The 27,544-nt window shown below is 42.2% G+C and overlaps 1 protein-coding gene across 1 annotated transcript in view; it reads right to left on the bottom strand.

The window, feature by feature from the left end:
• Positions 1-16,218: 16,218 nt before the first annotated feature.
• erf (Ets2 repressor factor) overlaps positions 16,219-27,544 on the bottom strand; it is a 45,081-nt gene continuing 33,755 nt past the window's right edge. Inside the window, exons 3-5 of the mRNA XM_026155570.2 lie at positions 25,006-25,118; positions 21,373-22,277; positions 16,219-21,141 (exon numbers count right to left, since the gene is read on the bottom strand). Of these exons, the coding sequence (XP_026011355.1) occupies positions 20,515-21,141; positions 21,373-22,277; positions 25,006-25,118 (1,645 nt within the window). The 3' untranslated portion in view covers positions 16,219-20,514. The remainder of the gene's footprint in view (positions 21,142-21,372; positions 22,278-25,005; positions 25,119-27,544) is intronic.

The following is a 27,544-nucleotide window of genomic DNA, read 5'->3' as shown; positions in this document are numbered from 1 at the left end:
ACTACAGACCTTCTAAAAAACTCCACAGGTATCTGTTAAAACACGTGTTGTCTGACAACAGGATCAAAGATCTGCATATACATGAAAAAAAACTGAAAGATCTGGACAGGGCCATTTACAAAGAGCTACGTCAGAAAACATTCTGTAAAGAAAAACATTTACTGATGTTACTGAACGACGAGGACCCAGTGTTGAGAAAACTGACGGTCGATATCATTAAAAATCACCTGATCGACACTATGCAGAATCCAGCCCTGTGTGATGCTGAAGAGGCTGAAAATTACAGGTTATCTGTGGAAGCCTGTATCAAGAAGGTGGTGACACGTGTCAATAAAAATGCCAGTTCACCTTCCTCTACTGAAAAAGTTGATGCCATCACCCAACGGCTGTTCATAAAACTCTGGCCTAGACTTAAAAAGATCAAAGTTGATAATGTGATGTTCATCAGTGATATGGTTTACAGCTCTTTAATACAGAAATGGAAAGAGCCAGATGTCATACTGACATTCATGGAATTAGACCATGAATATGCAGATGATATAATTGTAAAGGTTTTCAAGGAGCATGCCATCACTGTATTGGAAAGTGAACATTTCATCACAAGCTTCTTTCTCTGTGCGGGTCATGCTGTATGGATCGCAGGCAGAAAATACTTGGTTACTGTTATGTAAGTCCCTAAAAGTAGATTCTGTTCATCTGGACGTAGCATTTTCAGTTTCAATTTATTTAACATCTAATCGAGTCATTTTAAAAACCCTTGACCGGTCGAGGCAGATGGCCGTTCCTCACTGAGCCTGGTTCTGCCGGAGTTTTCTCCCTGTTAAAAGGAAGTTTTTACTCCCCACCGTCGCCTAGTGCTTGCTCAGAGGGAATTGTCAAATTATTGGGGTTTTGTGCCATCTAATACACAACTTATCGTATTGGGCACTCTAAATGTATTTTTAATCAATAAAAAGATCCAAAAAAGATTATATTGTGAATTCTGCGTGTTTTCATTGTCACACAAATGTATACATTTTCAGCTTAGACTGAACACGTGTGCTTGTCATTCTTTTCAAGATCAAAGATTTTAGTAGCAACTATTGTATTAAAACATTGCACAGGCGTTTTACTCTGATTACACAAACCTTATGTAGGAGTAGGTCACAGATAAGAGGTATTAATTTGTAAATTTGACCTCTGACCTCTATTTGTACTCTAATTTTCAGACCATAAGGCGCACTCAAAATCCTTTAATTTTCTCAAAAACTGACAGTGCGCCTTATAATCCGGTGCGCCTTATGTATGAATTCTGGTTGTGCTTATTGACCTGGAACCGATTTTATGTGCTACACGGTGCTCAAAAATCTGTCAAAAATTGTGTTAATACGACTTTGGATCTCGTGATCATTGCGCTAGCCGTAGGTCAGCCGTACCTAGAGATGATCATTTCCATATTTGAAGATCACCTCTTCCCTAAAAAAAAGAAATCTACTGCCAAGGTTCTTCTCGTGGTGCGTTAGAGCCGAGGATGATGAAGACGCAGAAGCTAAAGCGGTTTCTGAAACACGTTTAGACGAATTTAAAAGTAATATATTTCCAATACTGGAGAAAAAAATCATCATCTGGCATTAGTGTCAGCACACTCATTGATGCTGTGCTCACACGGGCTGAAAAGAAATCGCACTACAAACCTTCTAAAAAAACTCCACAGGTATCTTTTAAAACACGTGTTGTCTGACGACACAATCAAAGATCTGCACATCCATGAAAAAAACCCTGAAAGATCTCGAAAGGGCCATTTACCAAGAGCTACGTCAGAAAACATTCTGTAAAGAAAAACATTTACTGATGTTACTGAACGACGAGGACCGAGTGTTGAGAAAACTGACGGTCGATATCATTAAAAATCACCTGATCGAGAATATGCAGAATCCAGCCCTGTGTGATGCTGAAGAGGCTGAAAATTACAGGTTATCTGTGGAAGCCTGTATCAAGAAGGTGGTGACCGAAAATGCCAGTTCACTTTCCTGTTTTGAAAAAGTTGATGCCATGATTTTTATAGATTTTCAAAATGTTTTTTAAAAAACTTCATTATTTGAAAAACAGTTGTTTGTTTTTTTTGAAGGGTCAGTGTGAGGCATGAAAATGTGGTTTGTTGCCTCAGGGACACGCTATTCCGTAGAGGATTATTAAACTAATTTTCAAAATGCTTTTTAAAAATTATTAGTTCAAGGATTAACATTTGGATTAGCAGCTGGATTAACAACTTCATTTTAAAAATCCTGCTTTCAAAATAACCAGTCATCACATTACTCTAGCAGTACAATGCATTTTGCTAACAATACTATATACGTTACTTTCTTCAACCAAACTTTAATGCCAAGAGTTTAAATACACACACGTGTGTGTATGTGTATATATATATATATATATATATATACACACACACACACACACATATAATTTCTGCTTGTTTAAAGAGCTAATAAATGCTGTTATTGCACGTGCCTCAAAAGAGGCAAAGGTGTCGCCATCTGACATGATTCAGCAGCGCCTCTTCACAGCTCTGTGGGCACAGGTTGAACAGAAAATTCCAAAAGTTACACAAACAGGGTTAGTAAAACTTGAAAAGATGATTTTTAAAGACATCACAAAGCGGCTGGACATTAACTCTGATCTCGTGATCATTGCGCTAGCCGTAGGTCAGCCATACCTAGAAGTGATCATTTCCATATTTGAAGATCACCTCTTCCGTAAAAAAAGCCTACTGGCAAGGTTCTTCTCGTGGTGCGTTAGAGCCGAGGATGACGAGGACGAACAAACTAAAGCCATTTCTCAAACACGTTTAGAAGAATTTAAAAGTAATATATTTCCAATAGTGGAGAAAAAAATCATCATTGGTATTACTGTGAGCAATTATGATGATGATGAAGAAGAATGTGTGAGCGCACTCATTGATGCTGTGCTCACACGGGCTGCGAAGAATTCGCACTACAAACCTTCTAAAAAAACTCCACAGGTACCTGTTAAAACACGTGTTGTCTGACAACAGGATCAAAGATCTGCATATACATAAAAAAACTGAAAGATCTGGACAGGGCCATTTACCAAGAGCTACATCAGAAAACATTCTGTAAAGAAAAACATTTACTGATGTTACTGAACGACGAGGACCCAGTGTTGAGAAAACTGACGGTCGATATCATTAAAAATCACCTGATCGAGAATATGCAGAATCCAGCCCTGTGTGATGCTGAAGAGGCTGAAAATTACAGGTTATCTGTGGAAGCCTGTATCAAGAAGGTGGTGACCGAAAATGCCAGTTCACTTTCCTGTTTTGAAAAAGTTGATGCCATGATTTTTATAGATTTTCAAAATGTTTTTTAAAAAACTTCATTATTTGAAAAACAGTTGTTTGTTTTTTTTGAAGGGTCAGTGTGAGGCATGAAAATGTGGTTTGTTGCCTCAGGGACACGCTATTCCGTAGAGGATTATTAAACTAATTTTCAAAATGCTTTTTAAAAATTATTAGTTCAAGGATTAACATTTGGATTAGCAGCTGGATTAACAACTTCATTTTAAAAATCCTGCTTTCAAAATAACCAGTCATCACATTACTCTAGCAGTACAATGCATTTTGCTAACAATACTATATACGTTACTTTCTTAAACCAAACTTTAATGCCAAGAGTTTAAATACACACACGTGTGTATATATATATATATATATAGCAGCGCCTCTTCACAGCTCTGTGGGCACAGGTTGAACAGAAAATTCCAAAAGTTACACAAACAGGGTTAATAAAACTTGAAAAGATGATTTTTAAAGACATCACAAAGCGGCTGGACATTAACTCTGATCTCGTGATCATTGCGCTAGCCGTAGGTCAGCCATACCTAGAAGTGATCATTTCCATATTTGAAGATCACCTCTTCCGTAAAAAAAGCCTACTGGCAAGGTTCTTCTCGTGGTGCGTTAGAGCCGAGGATGACGAGGACGAACAAACTAAAGCCATTTCTCAAACACGTTTAGAAGAATTTAAAAGTAATATATTTCCAATAGTGGAGAAAAAATCATCATCTGGTATTACTGTCAGCAATTATGATGATGATGAAGAAGAATGTGTGAGCGCACTCATTGATGCTGTGCTCACACGGGCTGCGAAGAATTCGCACTACAAACCTTCTAAAAAAAACTCCACAGGTACCTGTTAAAACACGTGTTGTCTGACAACAGGATCAAAGATCTGCATATACATAAAAAAAACTGAAAGATCTGGACAGGGCCATTTACCAAGAGCTACATCAGAAAACATTCTGTAAAGAAAAACATTTACTGATGTTACTGAACGACGAGGACCCAGTGTTGAGAAAACTAACGGTCGATATCATTAAAAATCACCTGATCGACACTATGCAGAATCCAGCCCTGTGTGATGCTGAAGAGGCTGAAAATTACAGGTTATCTGTGGAAGCCTGTATCAAGAAGGTGGTGACCGAAAATGCCAGTTCACTTTCCTGTTTTGAAAAAGTTGATGCCATGATTTTTATAGATTTTCAAAATGTTTTTTAAAAAACTTCATTATTTGAAAAACAGTTGTTTGTTTTTTTTGAAGGGTCAGTGTGAGGCATGAAAATGTGGTTTGTTGCCTCAGGGACACGCTATTTCGTAGAGGATTATTAAACTGATTCTCAAAATGCTTTTAAAAAATTATTAGCTCAAGGATTGCCATTTGGATTAGCAGCTGGATTAACAACTTCATTTTAAAAATCCTGCTTTCAAAATAACCAGTCATCACATTACTCTAGGAGTACAATGCATTTTGCTAACAATACTATATACGTTACTTTCTTAAACCAAACTTTAAGAATGCCAAGAGTATATATATATATGTATATATATATATATGTATATATATATATACACACACATATAATTTCTGCTTGTTTAAAGAGCTAATAAATGCTGTTATTGCACGTGCCTCAAAAGAGGCAAAGGTGTTGCCATCTGACATGATTCAGCAGCGCCTCTTCACAGCTCTGTGGGCACAGGTTGAACAGAAAATTCTAAAAGTTACACAAACAGGGTTAATAAAACTTGAAAAGGTGATTTTTAAAGACATCACAAAGCGGCTGGACATCAACTCTGATCTTGTGATCATTGCGCTAGCCGTAGGTCAGCCATACGTAGAAGTGATCATTTCCATATTTGAAGATCACCTCTTCCGTAAAAAAAGCCTACTGCCAAGGTTCTTTTCATGGTGCGTTAGAGCCGAGGATGATGAAGACGCAGAAGCTAAAGCAATTTCTGAAACACGTTTAGAAGAATTTAAAAGTAATATATTTCCAATACTGGAGAAAAAATCATCATCTGGCATTAGTGTCAGCACACTCATTCAGTGTGAAAAATCAAACTTGCTTACAGTCATTTCTTTCACAATTCAACAATAAAAGCTGAGTTGCCCCATAAACTCAAATACATTAAGGGTTTCAACTAATCCTTTAACGTTTTGGAGCAAAAGTTGGTCTCAGTTGAACTTTATTGCTGGCAAAATGAATGAATTCAAGTTTTACATGAGTTGAAGCTGTTGGCGCCTTTCTGTGCCTGAGCACGCATGCGCATGTCATATTTTTGGATACTACGGGGTCTACGATGCACTTTTGCAAGGACTGAAAGCCACCTGGCCGTCTGCCTTAATGCGAACACGAGGCTTTTTACGCCAGGAGCTGGATGCAGCTAAGGTGTTCATCTCAACTTTCTGAAGGCAAGTACTGTTTCTTTTAATGTGCATTTATATGTGTTTACTACCTCATTTAAGATCCCCCCTAGACTGTTTTACTCAATCGTGCTGCTTGAATGCCCTCGTGAGCAACTTTAATGTTTTCCATCATGAAATAGTGCTTTAAAGTTTTCGTATAAAAATCGCCATGTCACAAAATAATGTAAATCCGACAAGCATCCCTTCCAAACAGGCGCGCTCATGTCTGACAAGCCTCCACGACACCCCCTACGTGTATTTCATGTAGGGGGTGTTCGCCATACCACCGAACGAAAGAAACCCGACAAAATAAGCTAGCTCGCTCATGGCTGACGACCAACAGCGGCAACCCCCCCCCCCCACCTTTTATTTTTTATTCTTAAATAAATAAATAATTTCGGGGGCGCCCGCTGCCATGTTGTTTAATTTGTTCAAATCATATTTAGCCAAAAAAAATGTGGTTTAGTTTCTGTGTGAACGGGGTGGTGGAGTCCTCCACCGAGAACACTCACGTTAACTTTATCGAGTGGGAAAAAAAGTTAGCTTGTTTATATTATGTTAACATAGCTGTGTCGCTAGCGGTCACGTAGCACATCATTATATACCAGCTAGCCCAACTTCAGTAACCCTACAAACGTCACTGCTTTTTAGTTTCCTGTCTTCATTTATGCTGGAAGTGATAACAGAGCTGTAGGTTTTAATTTGTTTCCAAAACCCCGCAGTCAGGACATGCTATATTGTATTTAGATAGAAGTTAGCAGGGAGTTAGCTCGCTAGCTTCTAACTCCGTTAAATGTCATAAATTCCGTTTTCATGGGTGCCTGGATGCTAAACTCAATTGTTACACCTGGTAGAACAGAACGCTGATCATTTTATTAAAGATGAAAGACTTTAGACAGTTTTTCAACTCTCAGTAATGCCATAGTGATCGTTTGATATGTGAACCTGCAGCGGAGTTTAGGTCCAGACACGGCTAGTGACGTCAGACTGAACAACCGGATTGGTGTTAGAATTTACCATGTCAGCCAATCAAAAAAATGATATGGCAACATGCGGCACTTGGTTGTTTAGGGAGAAGGTGCAGTTTTAGGAGTGACACCCGCGACGGAAAGCGGCGAGCAAAAGAAAGAGAGCGCAAGTTTTCATATGTGAGACATTAGTGATGTTTAGCGTTTTTGGAGGCTAGAGTTGGTGTGTAGTGTAGTTATTGTTTTGTATTGTGTCAGTTATACTGCTGAATGTCACATTTGCTCCAAAAAAGCCATCAAAAGCAGATTCTAGTGTAAACGCTGTTCCCACAGGGAAAACAGGACTGATACACCTCCTGTTGTCAGACCTGCAGGGTTTAGGCCTGTGCTGTTCTCTTCTGTCTTATACTGAACACAAACTTTTTTTTTTCTTTTTTCTTTTTTTCTTTGGACCGGCACAAATAATTTGTGTGCCTTCTTATTTGCTGCAGAACACCTGATTGTTCTGTAAATAGATTTAGATGGTTATATAAAAAATGCCTGAGGCCTTGGCTGCATTTTTAGGTAAATAGTACCATATAACTTTGTTTGCAAAACTTGTGCATGAACCTGAAGTTCCCAAATTGATATAAAAATTTTTTTTTAGCAACAACACTAAATGCGTTTTTAAAACAAAATGTTAGGTTTCAAGTTTAGGAGAAAAGTTGCTTCAACTAAGTTATCCATCAGAACCTAAAAATCTAAATGCAGTGGGTTGCCTTGAGTTTAAGTTTTCGCAACAATTTTTTATTTTTGTATTTATTAATTTTACAGTGTTGATGCTGTGCTCACACGGGCTACAAAGAAATCGCACTACAAACCTTCTAAAAAAAAGCTCCACAGGTATCTTTGAAGAAACACCTGTTGTCTGACGACACAATCAAAGATCTGCACATCAATGAAAAAAAATCTCGAAAGGGCCACCTAAACATAATATATAATGTTCTGACTGAGAGACGTTTTGAAAAAATTTAAACGTACAGCTCTGCTATCACTTCCAACATAAATGAAGACAGAAAACTAAACAGCAGTGACCTTTTTTTTTTTTCTTTTTTTTTTCTTTTTTTTTTTTTAGGGTTACTGAGGTTGGACTAGCTGGTACATAATGATGTACTACGAGATCACTAGCGATACAGCTATGTTAGTATAACATAAACACAGTGAAGCTGGAGGATGAAAGCTAACCTTTTTCCATTCGATAAAATTTATGTGAGGGTTCCCAAAGGTTAGGGACGAATTCAATCGCATGGCAGGATGCTGTTGCAGATTAAACAGCGCCTCTTCACAGCTCTGTGGGCACACAATAGAAGTACTACAAGGACATAGGGAAAAGGGACAAAGAGGGGAGGGATATAAAATATTCCAAATGTTTCTTGAATTGTTAGCACAGTGTATATGTGTATGTATCTATCCATCGATTCACTTACGCCAGGGGTGGGCAAATCCAGGCCCAGAGGGCCGGTGTCCTGCAGGTTTTAGATCTCACCTTGGGTCAACACACCTGAATCGCATGATTAGTTCGTTACCAGGCCTCTGGAGAACTTCAGGACATTTTCAGGAGCTAATTTAGCCATTTATATCAGCTGTGTTGGTTCAAGGACACATCTAAAACCTGCAGGGACACCGGCCCTCGAGGCCTGGAGTTGCCCACCCCTAACTTCCGCTTTTCCTTTTCAGGGTCGCAGGGGGCGCTGGAGCCTATGGCAGCTATCTCAGGGCGAGAGGCAGGGTACGCCCTGGACAGGTCGCTAGTCTGTCACAGGGCTAAACATTCGTACTCACATTCACTCATACCTATGGGCAATTTAGATTTTTCCAAAAACAATGGGCAATTAAGATTTTTCACGTGCCTCCAAAGACGCAAAGGTGTCGCCATCGGAAATGATTCAGCAGCGCCTCTTCACAGCTCTGTGGGCACAAGTTGAGCAAAAACCTCTCAAAATCACACACAGGGGATTAAAAAAACTTGAAAAGGTGATTTTTTTTTTTTTTTTTTTTTTTTTTTTTTTTAGACATCAAAGTGGCTGGACATTAGCCCTGATCTCGTGATCATTGTGCTAGCCGTAGGTCAGCCGTACCTAGAGGTGATCATTTCCATATTTGAAGATCACCTCGTCCGTAAAAACCTGCCTGCAAGGTTCTTCTCGTGGTGCGTTAGAGCCGAGGATGACGAGGACGAACAAACTAAAGCCATTTCTCAAACACGTTTAGAAGAATTTAAAAGTAATATATTTCCAATAGTGGAGAAAAAATCATCATCTGGCATTACTGTCAGCAATTATGATGAAGAAGAACATGTGAGCGCACTCATTGATGCTGTGCTCACACGAGTTGAAAATAATTCGCACTACAGACCTTCTAAAAACAACTCCACAGGTACCTGTTAAAACACATGTTGTAATTATAATAAAGGTCAATCAAATGGACCAATATGGCAAGGCCATGATGATCCACTTGGTAAAATAAATCCGCTTGGCATCTTTCTTGGCCTTAAGACAACAATTCTTATGGCTAAAGATCCAAACGGGACACACAAAAAAACACATGTTGTCTGACAACAGGATCAAAGATCTGCATATACATGTATATAAACTGAAAGATCTCGACCGGGCCATTTACCAAGAGCTACGTCAGAAAACATTCTGTTAAGAAAAAACATTTACTGATGTTACTGAACGACGAGGACCCAGTGTTGAGAAAACTGACGGTAGATATCATTAAAAATCACCTGATCGACACTATGCAGAATCCAGCCCTGTGTGATGCTGAAGAGGCTGAAAATTACAGGTTATCTGTGGAAGCCTGTATCAAGAAGGTGGTGACACGTGTCAATAAAAATGCCAGTTCACCTTCCTCTACTGAAAAAGTTGATGCCATCACCCAACGGCTGTTCATAAAACTCTGGCCTAGACTTAAAAAGATCAAAGTTGATAATGTGATATTCATCAGTGATTGTCAGGGTCCCTGAGCAGTTATGAATTATATTATTACTATTGTTATTGTATGTATATTTGGTGTTGCTGTCCTTCTCCCTGTTTGCGTGTGTGTATATGTGTTTCAGTGGGCGCCTTCAGGCCTGGTGGGTGTGGCCCTGCTGACGGTCTGGCCACACCCGAAGCCACACACCTGCTGCTGGTCAGGCCTCGTCGGGGGTGCTACTTAGGAGAGTCTTGGAGCTCCCACCGATGCGGGATCATTGCGTGAGTCTCCACGTTAGTCATCCATTTGAACTGAGTTAGTGTATGTATGCCCGCGGTTATGTGTCCTGACGGCTGCGTCTATTGTGTCCCCAGGAGAAGTGTGGAGCGCCAGACAGCAGCCAGCACGAGGAGTGCTGAGACACGGGAGCGGAGAGCACTGAGACACGGACTAGTCACGGAGAGACACGACACGGGAGTCAGGGGAAACCACGGGGATTTATTGTTGTTATTTCCACACACTGTAAATAAACGTACTGCTTGTACATAGAGCACCGCGCCTGGGTCCTCCTTCCCCACACCCCCCAAACTGTGACAGTGATATGGTTTACAGCTCTTTAATACAGAAATGGAACAAATTATTCACTGTCTACTTTAGCAGAAGGTTTTTAGCTGAAGATAGTTTAACCAGCTGTTTTGCCAACACCTTCATTTTTATCATTTAGCATCATTTTAGAATATAATACATTACTGTAGATCAGGGGTCCCCAATCCCAGTCCGCGAGGGCCGGTGTCCCTGCAGGTTTCAGATCTCACCCTGGGTCAACACACCTGAATCACATGATTAGTTTGTTACCAGGCCTCTGGAGAACTTCAAGACGTGTTGAGAAGGTAATTTATCCATTTAAATCAGCTGTGGTGGATCAAGGACACATCTAAAACCTGCAGGAAACCAGCCCTCGCGGACTGGGATTGGGGACCCCTGCTGTAGCTCAAACAGCATATGAAGCATTTAAATTCAGACCAACCTTGTAACCGTATAACACCGATGGGGAACAATGTGTTCTGCAGAATACTCTTGATACTTTAAGAGCAATTTGCCAATAATACAGATTCATGTGTAGTAAGGTGGTTTCATTGCTACTTTTATTAAAGGAGTGCTTCTAAAAATTGAGGTGGTCATCTCCGCTTGCATTTCTGTAAAAGTCACAGCATGCCACCTTGGGTAAGAATATGTATTCTTAACATAAACATATACAAGCATGAATCTAAATGAAGCTTATGCGTAAGTTCAATAAGGAAGAGCTGTAATCAGTCATCCGCCTGCTTTCCTGGGTGTTCGAGATGCTTGTCTTCATCGCTTCCACTTTCCCACGCTTGCAAACTCAATCATTATCTACTCCAGTCTTTTTCTTGCCCACCGTCTGTGAGCCAATCAGCCGCTATTCTGTCTACTGTAAATCTCACTGCTTTTCTATCATTCCCCCCTTCATCTTCATTACCACCATCTAGACTCTGGGGTTCCTAATTCCTATCATTGTTGGTCTCCAGCCTGCTATGATGGGTCAACTGAGTTTAATCATCAAACAGCATAATAATAGTCAAATTGTTTATCTCAATACATCATGTTCATTACTTCCAAATGGAACCCTGTGAAAAGCTGTTTTCTTATCTGCTGTTTCTGAGTTCAGATACTAAGTTTAACTCTCGTGGATACCTTGTGATAAATGTTTTCACCGAGCAGGCTTAGTTTGTTTCTGAATTTGCTGTCACAGTTTAGTTGTTTTCATTTCCACTGACACATCGGCTCCTAAGATCATAATACTACTACCAAAGTACTACAAGGATCCGGAAAAAAGGACAGAGGGGGGATATAAAATATACCAAATGTTTCTTGAATTGTTAGCACAAGTGTATATGTGTATGTATCTAGTCGAGTTTATATGCAGTAGTGCTCACTTGTTTTCTTTCATTTTATTACTTAACTGTATTTCATGTAAGTCATTGATATTAAATATTGATTTTACAGAGGTGGTAAGAGTTTGGTTTGAGATTTTCCTGTTAATATTTGGATATTTTTCTTGCATTAACAATTTTTTTGATGAGAAAAGCAGAATAAAATGTGCAAATTAGCTTCATTTATAGTTTGGTATACTCCTTTCCTCTAATACAAAGATTTAATTTCTAACTCTGAGTGTAAGTGCATAATTTAATAACAAGTGTTTCTGCTCACATGCGTCTCACCCTGTTTTAAATGCAGGAGGTCCAGAAGCTTCACTGTGGCCTGCTGGTGAAAGCGAATGCCGTCCCAGCAGGAGGCCAGCTACAATGCATGATAATTAGCCTTCTGTTGTGATCTGGTTTCTGTCTTGGACTCCCTGGACTGTGACCTCTGACCTCAGACTACAATCGCTCTCAGCTGGAGGCCAAACAGCCTGTCAGTCTGCCTCCTTCCAGTACTGCCCGTCCCCCCGACGGGAGCAGCAGCCGAAGAGCACTGCAGGGGAGACGGACTGAAACAAATGATGGAATGATTAACAGAAACAAGAAGAAAGAAAACTGATTCTGATATAAAGTAAGACGTGATGCGAGTGCCTGCTGACAGAGCTGTGGTGCTGCAGTAACTGATGGGTGACACAGCTGCTGCTTAAATTACAGAAAGTCAGTGAGAAATATAACTGAGGGTCCTTTTTATGGAAATAGTGGTGAAATTTCATAGTTAGCACAGAGGCTCAGACTCCTCTGTTCACAATACCCACAGCACTGTAGCAGAGGAGCATCACAACTGTGACTGTGGGGTTTTCTCTCAAAGCTGCAAACATGTTTGAGAAAAAAAACTTTGTTATGTTCATATTGCCATTGTTTCCTTTAAATTTTAATATTTTACTGTCTAAAAAATAATTTTTAATATTATTCAGTGTTTACTTTAGTCAAAGCCAGTCTAGATGTTGTTTCCGGTCTTTATCTTAACTAAGCAAAGCCAACAGGCTGTTGTCCACCTAAAGGCAAATCTCACTGTGCTAACCCACCGACCAACATCTGGGAAGCAGATGATAAACAAAAGAAAAAAACCATCTGAATTGCTGTAAATTACACAGTTCAGGGAAACACAAAATTACAAAGCCTGTAAACTAAAGACATTTTTTTATTCCAGTTCCTTCCACAGTGGGACTTTCCCTGAGTGCCAGTTTCCAAAATGATCAGCCCAGCCTTAAATGCATGTTTATGTTTGTATGTAAACAATCTTCAGGGAAACATTTAATTATAAAGTCATTCAGGTTTCACCTTCATCCCGTCCAGTTCTGCTGGGAACTCAGCAAACCAGGAGGGTTTTCTGGAAAATCAAAGCTGCAGTTCTGACTTCAGACAGCAGGGGGAGCCAAAGTTTTACTAAAGAAACCAGGAGTGAAACACTGGGAGAGGCAGTTTTTAATGGTTGGAAAGTGGTAGCTACACAAACAGGTGAGAGAAAACAGCTCTTTAGGCTATATGTTTCTTTTAGTGACTTTATACTTAAACATAATGATGCTTTATTTGAGTCAAAATGTGAGTCATGGTGGAAAACCTTTGGGTTAAAGCCCAGAAAAGTGGAAACTAAACATTTCACGTCACTTTAATATACCTGGTTTTTAGATCTACTTCATATTTATATTTTGTCTTACAATCAATTACAAAAAAGCAATAAAACTACATTTTTTCTTACTGGATGCTTTTTCATACACCGTTCTTCTTTATCAAATTGGAAACTGTCAAACTAGGGTTGATCATCTTTTAGTAATTTAAGTCTCTTTTTTCAAAAGTCAGGAAGTACTAGTCTTTGACTCTTTAGTGTCAGGTCTGAGTTTTTTAGCCTCAATTACGGTAAATCCAATATTTATGGTTTTATAGGTAAAAAGTTTTTTTAAGGGACTCGAATAATATTATTTTCTAACTTTGCACTGGACAAAGAAATGTTCAGCCTTAGCTTTGGCATTGTATTCAAAAACTGCGCTGTTATCAACATCTTTCTGTTTGAATCTCAAGAACTAAAGCCTGAAAGTGATCTGAAAGTAAGAAAGTGAATTCTGACCTTTCACTTGAACCCACACTGCTGCCGCAGAGCAAAGTGCACCCAAAATTTGTGAGGTGGCACAAACGTTACTGATTCAAATCATGAGAAGGCACAGCAGAAAGATAAGCCCACACCGGGCTATGAGAGAGATTTGCCAGTCGGGTGAGTAATTAGAACTTCCATGTCGGCAGGAGTGAAAACATGAGGTGGGCGGATCACCGAGGTGTCATTTGGGACACGATTAGCATCATAATTATTAAAACTCTCAGGGCAGTCATGACTAATGCTGGCCATGTGCACTGCTGCTGCACTCATACTGAAATTTAATGGAAAAAAACATAAATGAAAAGCAATAAACAGGATGTTTGACTCATTCCTGTCATTTCACCAGAATCCTAATTTAACATCTTGTCTTTGTTTTAAAGACCTTTCTGCACCTGAACTCACAAAAACACTGGTTTTAATCAGTGTTGCAGGCCTACAGCGAACAGAAGCGGGAATGTTTATCCATGGATGGCTTTCTTTCATAAAATGTGCAGAGACTTAGACGAGTACAAAGCACTTAACTTGCTGTTGACATCGGTTGAGTCACGAAGCGTTCAGAGGCTGCAGGTTGCTGAAAACAAAACGATCTGACTCAGTAATAGTTTGGCACACGTCAGCAAGTGAGTAAAAGCTGGCAAGCGGCTTCAAATTCTCCTCTTTTAACAGCCAATCAGGATGTCGCTAATGATTATATTCGTTATCTGTTCATTAATTATCTAGAAAATGTTAAAAGACCTGACTGTGAAGACGAATCAGACATTTTCTGTTATTCCAGCCGCTACATGTTCAAGTTTAACATCTGTTCAGAACAGCAGAGAAACATTTGCAGACCAGCTTTGAGCCCAGCAGAAACCTCCAGGGATGAAAAACAAAGCCCACGTGAAGCGCCTGACTGCAGTTCCTTTAATGGCCACCTGAGGCTCGTTACAAAAGTGAGTCAATCCAGGTAAACAGCAGAAGTAAACATGCTTACAGCTGACACAAGGGGAGGACTTGTTCTCTTTGAATAGTTTCTACCTCTGTAACATTTGCGCAGTTAGATTTTTTTAACTAGACCATTAGCAGCGAAATAAGTAAGTGAAGCCTCTACTAAATTGGGATGCTGAAGCCTTTCGGACCATTTTAAATGGATTATTAGGGCCGGTGTCCTGCAGGTTTTAGACGTGTTCTTGATCCAACAGAGCTGATTTAAAAGGCTAAATTACTTCCTCAGCATGTCTTAAAATTCCTGGTAATGAACTAATCATTTGATTCAGGTGTGCTGACCCAGGGTGAGATCTAAAATCTGCAGGACTCCAGCCCTTGAGGCCTGGAGTTCCCCACCCCGGGCCTAAATGATTCCGATAACGCTTGGGAGAAAGTGCTGAGTATGACCCAAAGAACACCACCCCCACAGTCAAGCACAGAGGTGGAAGCATTACAGTTTGGCTTTATGTTTTTGTTAAGAGCACAAAACGACTTCACTGCATTTAGGGGCCATGTACTGTAAAATCTTCAACGAGAACCTCCTTCCCTCAGTACTGAAGATGGGCTGTGTTTGGATCTTCCAGCATGACTGTGACCCAAAGCATACCACCAAGGCAACAAAGGAGTGGCTGAAGAAGCACATCAAGGTCATGGAGTGTCCTAGCCAGTCTCCAGATCTCAATAGCATAGATGATCTTTATAAGGAACTGAATCATAGACATGTGCCCCTGAGAGGTGTTATAAGTTCTGTATCTGCACAATGTAAACTTTATCATCAGATAGTGAGCACGAGGCTTACCATCTAATGATGAAATTGTGGATGACTAGGTGCTAGCCATCTTCGTAGCGACTGTACGCTACAAAGCACAACACCAGACGAATTTATGTGCCACTGCAGCATGTCGGTTTTCTCAACCCTCCCTGAGCCTGGCTGTGCTGAAGGTTCCTTCCTGTTAAAAGGGCGTTCTTCCTTCCCACTGTTGCAAAGTGCTTGCGCAGTTTTTTGTTTTTTTTAACAATATAGTATAAAATGCCTTAGAATCACTGCTTTATCCCAACCTTAAAAAAAGGGGGCGGCAATCATAAAAATTTACACTCTACTACAGTAGCTTTGCATGATTCACAGTTTAAAATGATGCTTATTTGGACAACAGTGCAGCACCTCTGACAAAAGGAAGCACCGTCGGGCCACCTACTTCCTAAGCCTACTCCATGGATTGCCTGCCCCTTACCAAAATAGGGTTTTGGATATACTTTACATGAGCATCTACCACTCTAAATGTGTATTTTTACTGAAAATATTAGATAATGGTACAACAAACCAGGTATCTGGGTATATTTTACTCATCTACAGTCAAAATATCTACAAAAAATGTCAGTAAATTTAAAATTTTCCTGAATTCTAACTCCAGCTAACATCAAAGTCCGTAAACAAACTCCCCATTGTGTTTTCAAGTGGCAGAAACATGAAATAAAGACAGAAACTGACCTTTTTTTAATGAACCCTGATTATTATTTAATTACAAATGAAGATGAACAGATAGCAGTGAAACAGAAGTACATGTGGATCCTCCATGACATAAAAAAAAAACAAGTCTCCGTCTGTCCTCTGGAGTGAGCGCTCACCGCTGAGGTGGACATGAGAGGAGAGACAGAGACCCGAGTGAAAACACAGGGGGACACGTTGCAAATAATAAAATGGTTAAACAGTACAATGCTCTTTTTCTTACAGAGTCCTCCAAAAAAAAAGGGAAAATATATATACATATCATCATAAAATGAAAATGACTGTGTCTGACCCCCTCGCTGTAGAGCACGTGGGGGGTTAATGTGACCCCGCTCCTGTCCACGGTAACACGGTTATAAAATCAGCGTAATTAAAAGAAAAATAATAAAAAATAAAGACTGCACTGAAGCCGACTAGTTACGGAAAGAGCGCAAACTCACAGAAAACCAGGAATTAATGGAGAAGAGGCCGGGTCGTGGCGAGAGGATACAATGCAATTTAAAAAAATTATTAATGTTAATAAGATAATAATTACAAGAGTAACAGTAATACGTCTGAAATAATACAGAAGAAAAATGGTAAGAACAGCACTGATGAGGCTGAGGAGTGAAAATGTGAAGCTGGTGGGAAACTGTTATTCTGTTGTCAGGTAAGGCAGCACAGGTGTAACAGTTCGGGTGTTTTTATTTTCCTCTACCAGACTCGTGTTAACTGCTACATCTGTCCTTGAAGTTCCCTCAGAGTTTACGGTGTAGGTTTTTCCCCATCACTGTGACCTCTCTCTCTGACCAATCAAATTTAAGGAGGAGTGGGATTTAAGAGAGCAACACTGCTCGAGAGAAGAGCCCTGAAAATGAGGCCACAGGTGTTTCTGGTGATGAGGCTGCTTTAAACAAATCAGGGGTGTCCTGGTGCACTGTGACACCTGTGAGAGCAAATCAAGCTCCAGGCAATCCCGCTAGGCTGTACGCAATGAATGGAGAAAGCCGGAGGTGCTCTGTCTTTAGGTAAATGTATGCATGTGAGCAGATATGCAGACTCTACGCTGTCAGGGTCCTTCATCAGAGCTGGTGGGATTTTTGCTCATCAACTTCAAAAGTGTGTCCAAAACACCCCTGTGGACACGTACCACGTGCCTGATGGAGACAGCTGATGATTGGTTTAGGACATGGATTTGAGACTGGAGCTGGTTGGACAAACAGGACTAAAACCTGCACCAAGACTCTCTGCAGACTGGGCTAAAAAGCTCTGTGTGTGTGTGTGTGTGTGTGTGTGTGTGTGTGTGTGTGTGTGTGTGTGTGTGTGTAAACGGCTTAACCATAGAAACCACACACACACAGACAAGAATGAGCGAGTCAGATTATGGGAAGTCCCTCTCTCTCTCTCCACTCTGCCCTGAGGTTTACTGATGCAGTTTCCTCGCTGCGTGTGATTGGCTGCAGTTTCTATGGCAGTGCCAAAAGACTGCGGAGGCGTCTGATGTCAGGTGTGATGTCATGTTTCCCTTTATTGTAGCCACAGTAAAGCCTCGCTAACCATCGTACTGTGTGTGTGTGTAGGCTTCAGATCAGCACAGACACACAAAGCTTCGAATCCTCAGTCAAAGTCCAGTCCTATCACAGCTGTGGCCCTGCTGACCTCATGTGGCGACATGAAGCTGAATACCTGTGCCGTCCAATCAGAAAGCGCCCTGAACACACGAGTCCGTTCCCCGCTCCCTGTTTTGCGACCTTCACCTCTTTTAAGCTGATTTTTAAGTTTGAGGCGGGTGGAGAGCGAGCAAACGGGAGGACAACCCCTCCTAAATTTGCCTTTCTTGCGACAGACTCCGTGTTGTGGTGGTTAAACTCCACCCAGCTGCCACTCCACGGGCATTAAAACAAACACACCAGATAACAGAGTCATAATGAGTTAACCCGGGTCAGGTTAAATCAGCAGGTCTCAAACTGTGGAACATGAAGTGGAACTAAAACGAACAAATTTGATGCCTGAAAGTTTGATAAGGGAAAAAACAACAACAAAAAAACGTGTGAGGTGTGAACTTTTAAGTTCGAGAACCACCGGGTTAAAAGTTCACTCCTTTCTCCAAGTCACACCCTCCGTCCCCTGAATACACAATAACTGCTTCCCCCCCGTTTTTTTGAACAATATAAATATAAAACTCTGATACCAGTGGCCTTTTGTCGCTGCAGCTCAACGGTCAAAGAGAAGGCAAGGGTGAGAAGGCAAAGGCTGAATTATACTGGTAATAATATGCCCATTAGAGTATATACACACACATCTTTACCATTAAAAATAGTAGGATTCTCCTGATTTGTATCAAATGACCATATTGAAATATAATATTTGAATTCAATATATATTTGAATAAAATATATATGTGTAGATTTACTTATTCTGTATCTTTTACAAAAGCAGAAGGCATGGTGGTACTCTGTGAGTGTGTGAGATAAAACATTAAGCCGGGGGTAGGTCAATAAAACTCGAGAAAAAAAAAAAAGGCACAATCTACCTGTTGTTCTTTAAAACGGGCACATTTCTGTTTAAAACTCTGAATAAAACGACATAAAAATGAGCTGTTATAGCAACATCTCAGTGAAGGTTTGCCTGAGTTAACCTTGATGCTCGACATTCATTTCATGGTTCCCGTTCTTGTTCGCCCACCCACCCCGCCGTTAGACGAATCGCTGCTTCTCAAATACAAAAACAAAACATCACGTGAACAGATTATATCCAAAACACAGAAAGCCCTCAGATCACTGCAAAAATGCCCTAAAATACTGTCCACGTCCTCAAGAGGCACAAACGTCCTTTGACAGAAGTCCTAAAAACAAATCAGGGGAATGCAGACGAGAGTTTTTAAATCAGACACCATCAAACCTCCAAAAACCCCTCGGTGATTGTGCGAAGTCACGCAGGGACATAAAAAGCAGAGAAACCCTCTGTATCCTCGAGGTTAGTGCACCAGCTTTGGGTCCACAAACACACACACACACTTGTTTCTGTGGGAGTGTGTGTAATTACAGCCTTGCTAGTGGATGCTTCCTCATTTCCGCAACAACCGAAGAGAAAATTGGAGAGAAATATCCGCCGCTCTCTTCCCAGACCCGGATGCTTTTTGCTGTACAACGTCAAATTCATTTGCAAACAATCTTGTGCGACGGGTCAGGAAAACAGTCCTCTCCTTTTCAGCTTCGTTCATCTCTTGTCTGTACAGCGAACGAGCCGAGGACGAGGAGGCCCCTCAGTCCCGTGGTGTCCCCGCTGATTGTTGAGCTCTTTCTAATCACCTCAAGTCCGTAAGATCCTTCGGAGCGAGGTCGGCTCTTTTTTAGCTCGCAGCTCTCCGTCCTGTAAGGAACTGCAAGGTGACGGGTGCAGACAGAGAGGCACTTCTATAATCTCCATCAGGGCGGTTAAAAGTCTCTTTTTTCTTCCTTTTTTAAAATCAGGAACTGTCTGTTATGGTGAGTACAAAGGAGAGAGGGGAATTCTACTTTCTTACAACCTGGATCTTTGCACCCTTGTATTTTGTCTCAGAGTTCCAGAAGAAGGACCCATTAATCCCATCAAAGACGTAATCTGGGCACAGATGCGATGTGGGGGGAACCATGGCAGACCTTACTGGCACTGTGAGGGTGTGGAGGGATGGATGAGGCAGTGTGCAAATGGATATTAAAGAGCAGACGCCCTCTCTGCAGAACTCTAATGTTAAAAGAAATAGAAGTGGGCAAAAATCCATGTACAATCTAAGTTTGGTTATCTCTTAGTGTTCGAGTCACAGGAGAGACGGCGTCCACCGCATCTGGTGAGATGCGAGGCGTCTCGCCTTACTGTACATTAGAGGCAACCCAAGCTTTTACATACATCATAATGCCGAGCAGCTACCTGCTGACAGTACTGACCGCCAAAAGACGTGACGATGCGAAAACGGAAACAAAGCCGCCAAATTTTTCTCTCTATTTGAACATGTTGGTGTTTCATATGAAGGAAAATATTTTGTTCTGCAATTTAAGAAGTGTACGAGGAAAAAGAGACCAACGACTCCTCGAATTATTGCACAAAAACACACATTCCTGCATATGATACACACGCATGTTCACATAGAAGCTGAAGAGCTAAATCAAAGCGCATTAAACCTTTAAGCGTTTGTCTCCATTTTAGCATCAAACGAACTCTTGCGTCAAATCAAATCCTGCTACGTTTACTACTGCTGGCGAGGACCGACGAGACTATCCGAGGTCTTGTCTCCAAGTCAGATCCTGTGCACGCGTGGAGCTCAGCAGCCGGAGTTCTCCAGAGACAGCTGCGCTGTGGCCCTCTGCAGCTCCGAGCTCGCTCTGCGCTGGGTGGGAGGCGGCGGCAGCATTAGCCCCAAAATAACCCCCTCTCCTCGTCCTCCTCCGTTCTCCACCTCGCTTCCTCTTCTCTCCGCCTCCTCCTCGCCTTCAGCCCGCACTTTCTTGTCCTCTGCCTCGTCCCTCTCTCCGTCCGCCTCCATCTTCTGGTCTTTGCTCCAGCGGCGCTTGAAGCGAAGTTTCAGCGGGATGCAGCGCGTGCCTCCGGGGCTGATGGGAGCTGCTTGGCTCCCCGGCTCGCTCTTCAGACTGATCAGAGGGAAGGCCAGGCCACCACCCCCACCGATAGGAGGCGTGGCGGGGGTCTTGAAGACCTCATCGTCGGGGTCATCGTCGGGGTTATTGTTCTGAGGAAGAGGAGCAGAGGGGCTGCTGCTGTTTCCGTTAGCCTGGTGATGGTTGTTTAGCTGATGGTGATTGTTGTGGCCAGCTGTCGGTGTGAAGATATCGCCTTCATTGTCCTCATCGTTATGATTCTTTTCATCTTCCTCACTGATGTCGGTCACCTCCACATCTTCTTCTGACTCTATGTCTGAAATGGGCTCCACCTGGAGAGAAAGAATTTCTTAAATATATTTCTGGTGACACATTAAACAGTTTGTTTGAACTAAATGACATAAAGCTGTAATGTGACCCAGCTGAAGAGGATATTTCAGAGATATTTGTAACTTTTGTGGATTTGCCGGGCTGAAATTTCTGGACACAAAGTTGCACCTTCAGTCTTACGAGATGTGATGCAAACTCAGTTTTGGCTCATGCACGTGTGCTTGGAGACTCACCTTGATATTAGGCGGCCCTCTGCTCAGCAGAGAATTGGTCATCTGACTGGACCCTGTAAACGAGGAGGACTGGCTGGAAGAGGAGGAGGAAGAAGCGGCCATTGAGCTTCCCGCTTCCCTCTGCTTGCGTCCGAGCGGAGGTGGCTGCAGCTTGAACTTGAATGGCGATGGATGCTGGTGTCCTTCCTCTCCGCCTCCGGGCTGCTGACTGAGGGAATGAGAGAGCGGCATGGGTGGGCCGTGGAGGTGATGTGCAGCGGCCGGTTTCTCGGGGGTGGGGCGGTGGGGCTGTGGGATGACGATATTGGGGTAGTGGAGGAATGCTCGGGGGCTGAGGTGGTAGTTGTAGACGGACTGGGTATGAGCCTGTAGGTAGTGCTTCATGTCCTCCGGGTTGAAGGAGAAGTGGGAGCCCAACATGGGGGACGACATGGAGGGGGACGGGGTGTAAGAGAGGTGAGGGGTGGGGGTCATAGACAGGGCTGGGGAGAGAGTTGGGGCCAGCAGACCTCCAGAGCCGGGTAGGGGTGAGATGGGGAATGGGGACAGAGGCTCTGGGTGGACTCTGGGAGCAGGTCTGGGGAGCCCAGGATTTGGGGCTCCACCGTAGACCCTGAACAGAGACTCATGAGGCATGCGGGGGGGAAGGAGACTCCTGAAAGCTCTCTCAGGACCCCCAACCCTGTCCTCTGCACCCACAGCCTCCTCCAGCTCAGAGTTGGTGGAGGTGCCGTCGCTGCAGTCGCTCACGGAGCCGCGGGCCATGCGGCGGCCCACGCTGCTGAACATTCCCGGGCTGCGCAGCTCCTCTGTGGATGAGAGGACCTCGGATGGTGTGGAGGGGGGAAAACGGAAGTGGGTGCCTCCGGACGGCACGGGCGGAGCACTCTGGGGGACTCCTCGGCCTGTGAGGAAGCAAAAATCAAACAGATGTCACCAAGTTTTACATATACATCCTTTCGTCTGTGAACTGGATTAAAAATAAGAGCGAATGCCAGAATAAGATCTTAGCAGGTGTGCTACAGAAACAGGCCATGTTCGAGCTTTCATGTAAATAATGTGCTTTAAAAAACCTCTGAATTTCACTGGAAGCTGCTGAATGGATGCACAGGAGTAATATGAAAGCACTGTGGACTATCTGAAGACAGTTTTCCCAATCCTCCCTGGGCCTAAGTTACCTCAGTCTAGCTCGTAAAACACTGGCTGAAACATCGAGCTGACTTATTTTAGATTTTTACATTTCTAAAATTTCCACAAACTACCCTCTGAACCTGAAGAGAATGGGAAAAGTCACTAATGACAGGAGGTTTTATTTTAACCAGAGGGTCACAGGCGCACACACACAAAAAAACAGCGGGTTACACACTAAGCCACAAGTTCCCTTCTCCTTCGCTCCCCCTCCTCCTCTCCCTCTCCTCGCCAGGGAGACTGTGGCACGGCAATAAATTCTTGGCATCCGAGCACGTGCCAGAATTAAATATTGGAAAAGTTGCTCTTACTGCCATCACAAACATGGGTTGGGCTCTTCTGTTTTTTTTTCCCCTCCAGAGCTGCTGAGTGAGGTTTCTGAGCACATCTGCCATGTGTGTCAGCGATGACGAGCGCAGAGAGAAAAACTGCATGCGTGCATGTATGTTCGCCGCGTCTGTGCTCACCAATCGATCCAGATTGACGTGGGCGTGCGTGCAACCGTCGCATGAAACCATCATATCACAACATGTCAGTGTGTGGGCCACATCACACGGAGGCTATAATTAAAGTTTCGTGCTGCACTTATGTCACCCAGGATCTAACGCTCCATATGGGCTGTGTTTACACTGGGTGGCCGGGACCAGAACGAGAGTCGGCTTCGAGACCGGGGCGAAGCTGGGACGTGGCACACTCAGGCGTGCGCGCACAAATTTTACACGCTGTACGTTTCACTAGGATGGCATCCAGCTCAGACTAAAAGAAAAAAAAAATTAAATTAAATTCAGTGAACGTCATCTGTAACCAAGGCAGGGTGGATTAGTACGTTCGAGTCTTTACCTACAATATTTGTCTTTGGCGAGTAAATTAGTGAGGCCCCCCACCGCACAGACTGGAAACTTTCTCAGACAATAATATTTGAATGTCTGTTATATACACTCTTTTGGGCTTTGTTGGCTTTAAAAGCATTCTTTCTCCGATTTCAAACCAAAGTCAGGGCAATGAAAAGAAAAAGATTTAGATTTGCAGTAGAATATAATCTTCTGTTCATGGCAAACGCGTTGCTGGTATCTTTACTGAGAAATAAGAGAAAAATCGACACCTAAAAACTGTTTTGTATAAAAAAACAACAAAAAACTATGCGAGTCATATTTCGCAGTAGCTGTCAGAAGGTGAGCCAACAAGCCACGTTTATTTAAATCACAGACACTTGAAAACTATTTTTAATAACACTCTTAAACATGCCCCATGTTCAGCTTGAGCCCTTTATCTTTATATGTCACTAAATAAATGGAAATTATCTCTGTTTTCAGTATTCTGAGCACCCAAAATCCTGCTTAAGGGCCCGGAGTATAAATTGAGATAAAATCCAGATAACTACGTGAGCTAACCAAGCTCAGACGAGATGAGCTGAGCATCCATGAGTCTACGAGAAGAGCAGATATTCACCGACATGATACCTGCTGAACCCTCAAGGTTGTCGCCAAATTAACCAACAGGTAAGGATAACATCCTACTACATAAACAAGGTGCAGAGACTGCAACACGAGGTGGTGTCCGTGAAGTGTTAGAAGGGGTGCTGGGGCAGCCTGTGAGCTCGAAAATGTGCCGGATGCAGGAATTGTAGCAGGTCTCAGCACCACATTCGCAAGCTCTACAACACAGTGATGAACTCAGCTAGTCGCTGATTGCTGTAAACCTGTCAGAGCGGAGGCTCGGTGGGAGCAAACACCGCCTCCCCGGGAGCTGCAGTTTCTTTTGCCACGTCAAAAACACGTTAATGCCCAACTGCTCCTGCAAAACTTAAGAATTTCGCCTCCTGCCATCAAGTAAAGTTCATTTATTGGAAATTCCTGCTGCAGCAGCTGAGAAAGCATGTGTACAAGAAAAGAGCACATGTAGGGATGCACAGCTAGGATAATAACATAGTAATAATTAATCTGATCGATTATGGTAATTTAATTATTTAACAGGATTATCAGCTTAAATTATCAAAACATGATGAGAATTTTTAACTTTAAGTAGAAATCCAAAAAAAAAAAAAAAAAAAAAAAAAAAGGAAAAGGAAAAGAAAAAGAAAACAAGGGGAAAAAAGGAGGTGGAGCTGGTGGGGAAAGAGGCCATCAGGTAGGGATTTATTCCCAGACTAGCGTGTGTTTTAAGACTAAAGTTCACCTCGTAAAGTGTCTCCAACCTCCCACAGCCCCCACCTTGACTGAAAATCACTTTTTTGTGGTGCTAATGAAAGACGTTTTGGCTTTCCACCAAAATAAAAAAGTTTTTCAAAGCTCGCTTTACTCAAAACGTAAAATGCTTTTTTTCTTATCAGATGGGAAAAATATAACATCACTTCAGTTAAGCCCGGTAACAGACTCCTTACATGTGGACCTGCTGAGCCAGGAACAACCCTGTGGTTGAATTAAAAGTGATGTGATGTGTACGTACCAGAGCCCATGTCGATGAAGGGGTAATTGACCAGCACTAGCTTGTTGAAGTTGAACTTGTAGGTGAATCTCTTCCCTTTGGTCTTGTGTAGGATCCTCTTGTTGTAGTAGTATCTGAAGAGAGAATGACAAAAAACAATGTTATGTCCCAGCACGCTAACATATCTTAAGTAACATGTAGTAAAACTTTGTGGCCGCTTTTGTTGTAGTCTCGCATTTAAAGGAGTGTGAAAGCACGGATAAGCACAGCGCTGAGCTGCCACAGAACGATAAGACACCAGTGATAACTCACTCGTTAGCCAACATGTTTGCCTGTATATCAGAAACACTAAGTCTGCAGCCCCTTTGTGGATATTAAAACCAAATCAAAGCTCAGCTGTCTTCTAGAAGTTGTGCATAGTGGTGTAAAATGAGCGGAAAGATGTTTAGAGTCATTACAAGATTTTCAGCTCTTAAAATAAGGAGAGAAAAAAACTACAGGAACATAAAACACGAACAGCCGCTGCATTCAACCTCAGGGTCACAAACAGGCTTTCAACTTACCAAGACTTTCATGTTCAATGTTGATTTTCATGCTTAATGTTACAGAATTGGTGTTTTTGGCCATGTTAAATCAAACCGACAAACAATAAGCCCAATGTGTGGCTGTTCAGAGCCCTCCCTGCGTCGTAGCTTTACACTGCTCAGTGTACAGCAGACAATTAAACAAGCTGTTCGCAGTTAAATTCCAGCTCTCTCTGGGATTACTTAAGGAAGTGAGACAGCCGTTCAGACTCCGTCTTACCCAGGCGGCTCCATTAGTAAGGCTGTATTAGTCATCGTCAATACACACAGCGATGCAGAGGAGTGAATAGCGAGCTCTGAAAGACAATAAAATGGCTCCCTGTGACTCACCGATAGCCTCGGGAACAAACTACATTCATATTTCTTTACAAAAAACTTGGGCATCAGTGTCTCTCATTCAGCTGTGACCGGTCACTTCAATGTGAGAAATCTAAGAAGCTGTTCATCATTATCGGAGGCATCATGTGCAGATGAGCTCAGTGGTTACATATTAAGAGAGAAATATGGATTTCTGTGAATACAGAGCTAAAAATAAGCCTCTTAGTGTTAATAAATTGTATTGAGCTGCTCTCCGGCGTCGGAGGTGGCTGAATATAAAACGCTACGAGTATTTTGCTTGTGTGCCTGCCTCTAATGCGGCCATTGATCCATATATAACCGTTCACGTAGAAAGATCAATAGTTTATTTGTGGACAAATAACATGCATACATAACCCAAGAGCCAAACACGTGCAGTTGAAACAGCCGGAATACGTTTATATTAACTGTGCAGTGATGTAACTGCAAAGTGAAATATTCTTCCAATCAATGAGTCACGCTGCAAGTGACAGAAAGCCAATAATCATGGATGTAATATTAGTGGTAATAATGAAGCTGCTCCTGTGTGAGCATTAGTCAGAGGAGTCTGGAACAAGTGAGAACAACCGTGAGTGAAACAGGAGCTCACCCAGCCCCTCAGCGACTCAATGAGTGGAGGGCCTCTTCTGACAGCCGACTGCTACGCACGCCCACGCAGATGTAACGCAGACACACACACACAGCACTACAGGCAGATATACAACAGGCACAAAGGCTCAAACATACGACGCAGGCAGAAAACAGGCAAGCCAACAACAAAAACTACCGACATGCACAGCAAACTAGAGGGAAAACAGAAAAAGGTGAAAAACAAGGGACACCACCTTTCAACGCTCAGGTTTTATGTATCAGGACATCTTTAAAAAAATCTAAGATAAATGTGTGACACATCATTTTAGGTTTTCTAAATCCCGTTGGGTTTGTGTAAGGATAAAAATCTATAGAGAAATCATGTGAATTAGGGAGCAGCTGAAAGAAGCTTTTTCTGTCAGTTTACTTTGACGGAGCTGCCAAACGACGGCTCATTTCCACACAGCTTTACTGTCCTTTATGCATCACAGTAACTTAACAATAAAAGGTGTTAAGAAGAAATACTTTAGTTAGTGCTTTGGGTGCACACGCCTCTCAGGGTGCGACTAGGCAATGAATCAGTATTACCTTTCTTCTACTCGTTGGCCATTTAATAAATCAAATTACGTATTAAACCTCTGTAAATTAAACCTTGCGTTAAGAAAAACAAAGATTTTGGTGGACGCCTCAATCTTTTGTGCAAGCCTTCAGCCTCACAACAATAAAGTTTTTTTATTTCCTTCCTCCTTCTGTAAAGTAGCTGATTTGAAATATGAAGTCAAATCACAATCAAATGGCATCTACTGCTATTTGTTTCCACACTTGAGAACTATGTAGAGGTGAAAAATTAACAGGAGCGTGCAGGCAAAACCCAGTGCAAACAAAAAAGGTGGAAAAACTCATAACAAATCAGTATACACACACACACACACACACACACACACACACACACACACACACACACACACACACACACACACACACACACACACACACACACACACACACACACACACACACACACACAGCATTGAATGGCAGGATCTGTG

This window comes from Astatotilapia calliptera, chromosome 22, assembly GCF_964374335.1.
Source record: "Astatotilapia calliptera chromosome 22, fAstCal68.1, whole genome shotgun sequence".
Taxonomy (NCBI): Eukaryota; Metazoa; Chordata; class Actinopteri; order Cichliformes; family Cichlidae; genus Astatotilapia; species Astatotilapia calliptera.
The sequence above is the reverse complement of the archived record's forward strand: the minus strand, read 5'-3'. Positions and strand labels throughout refer to the sequence as shown.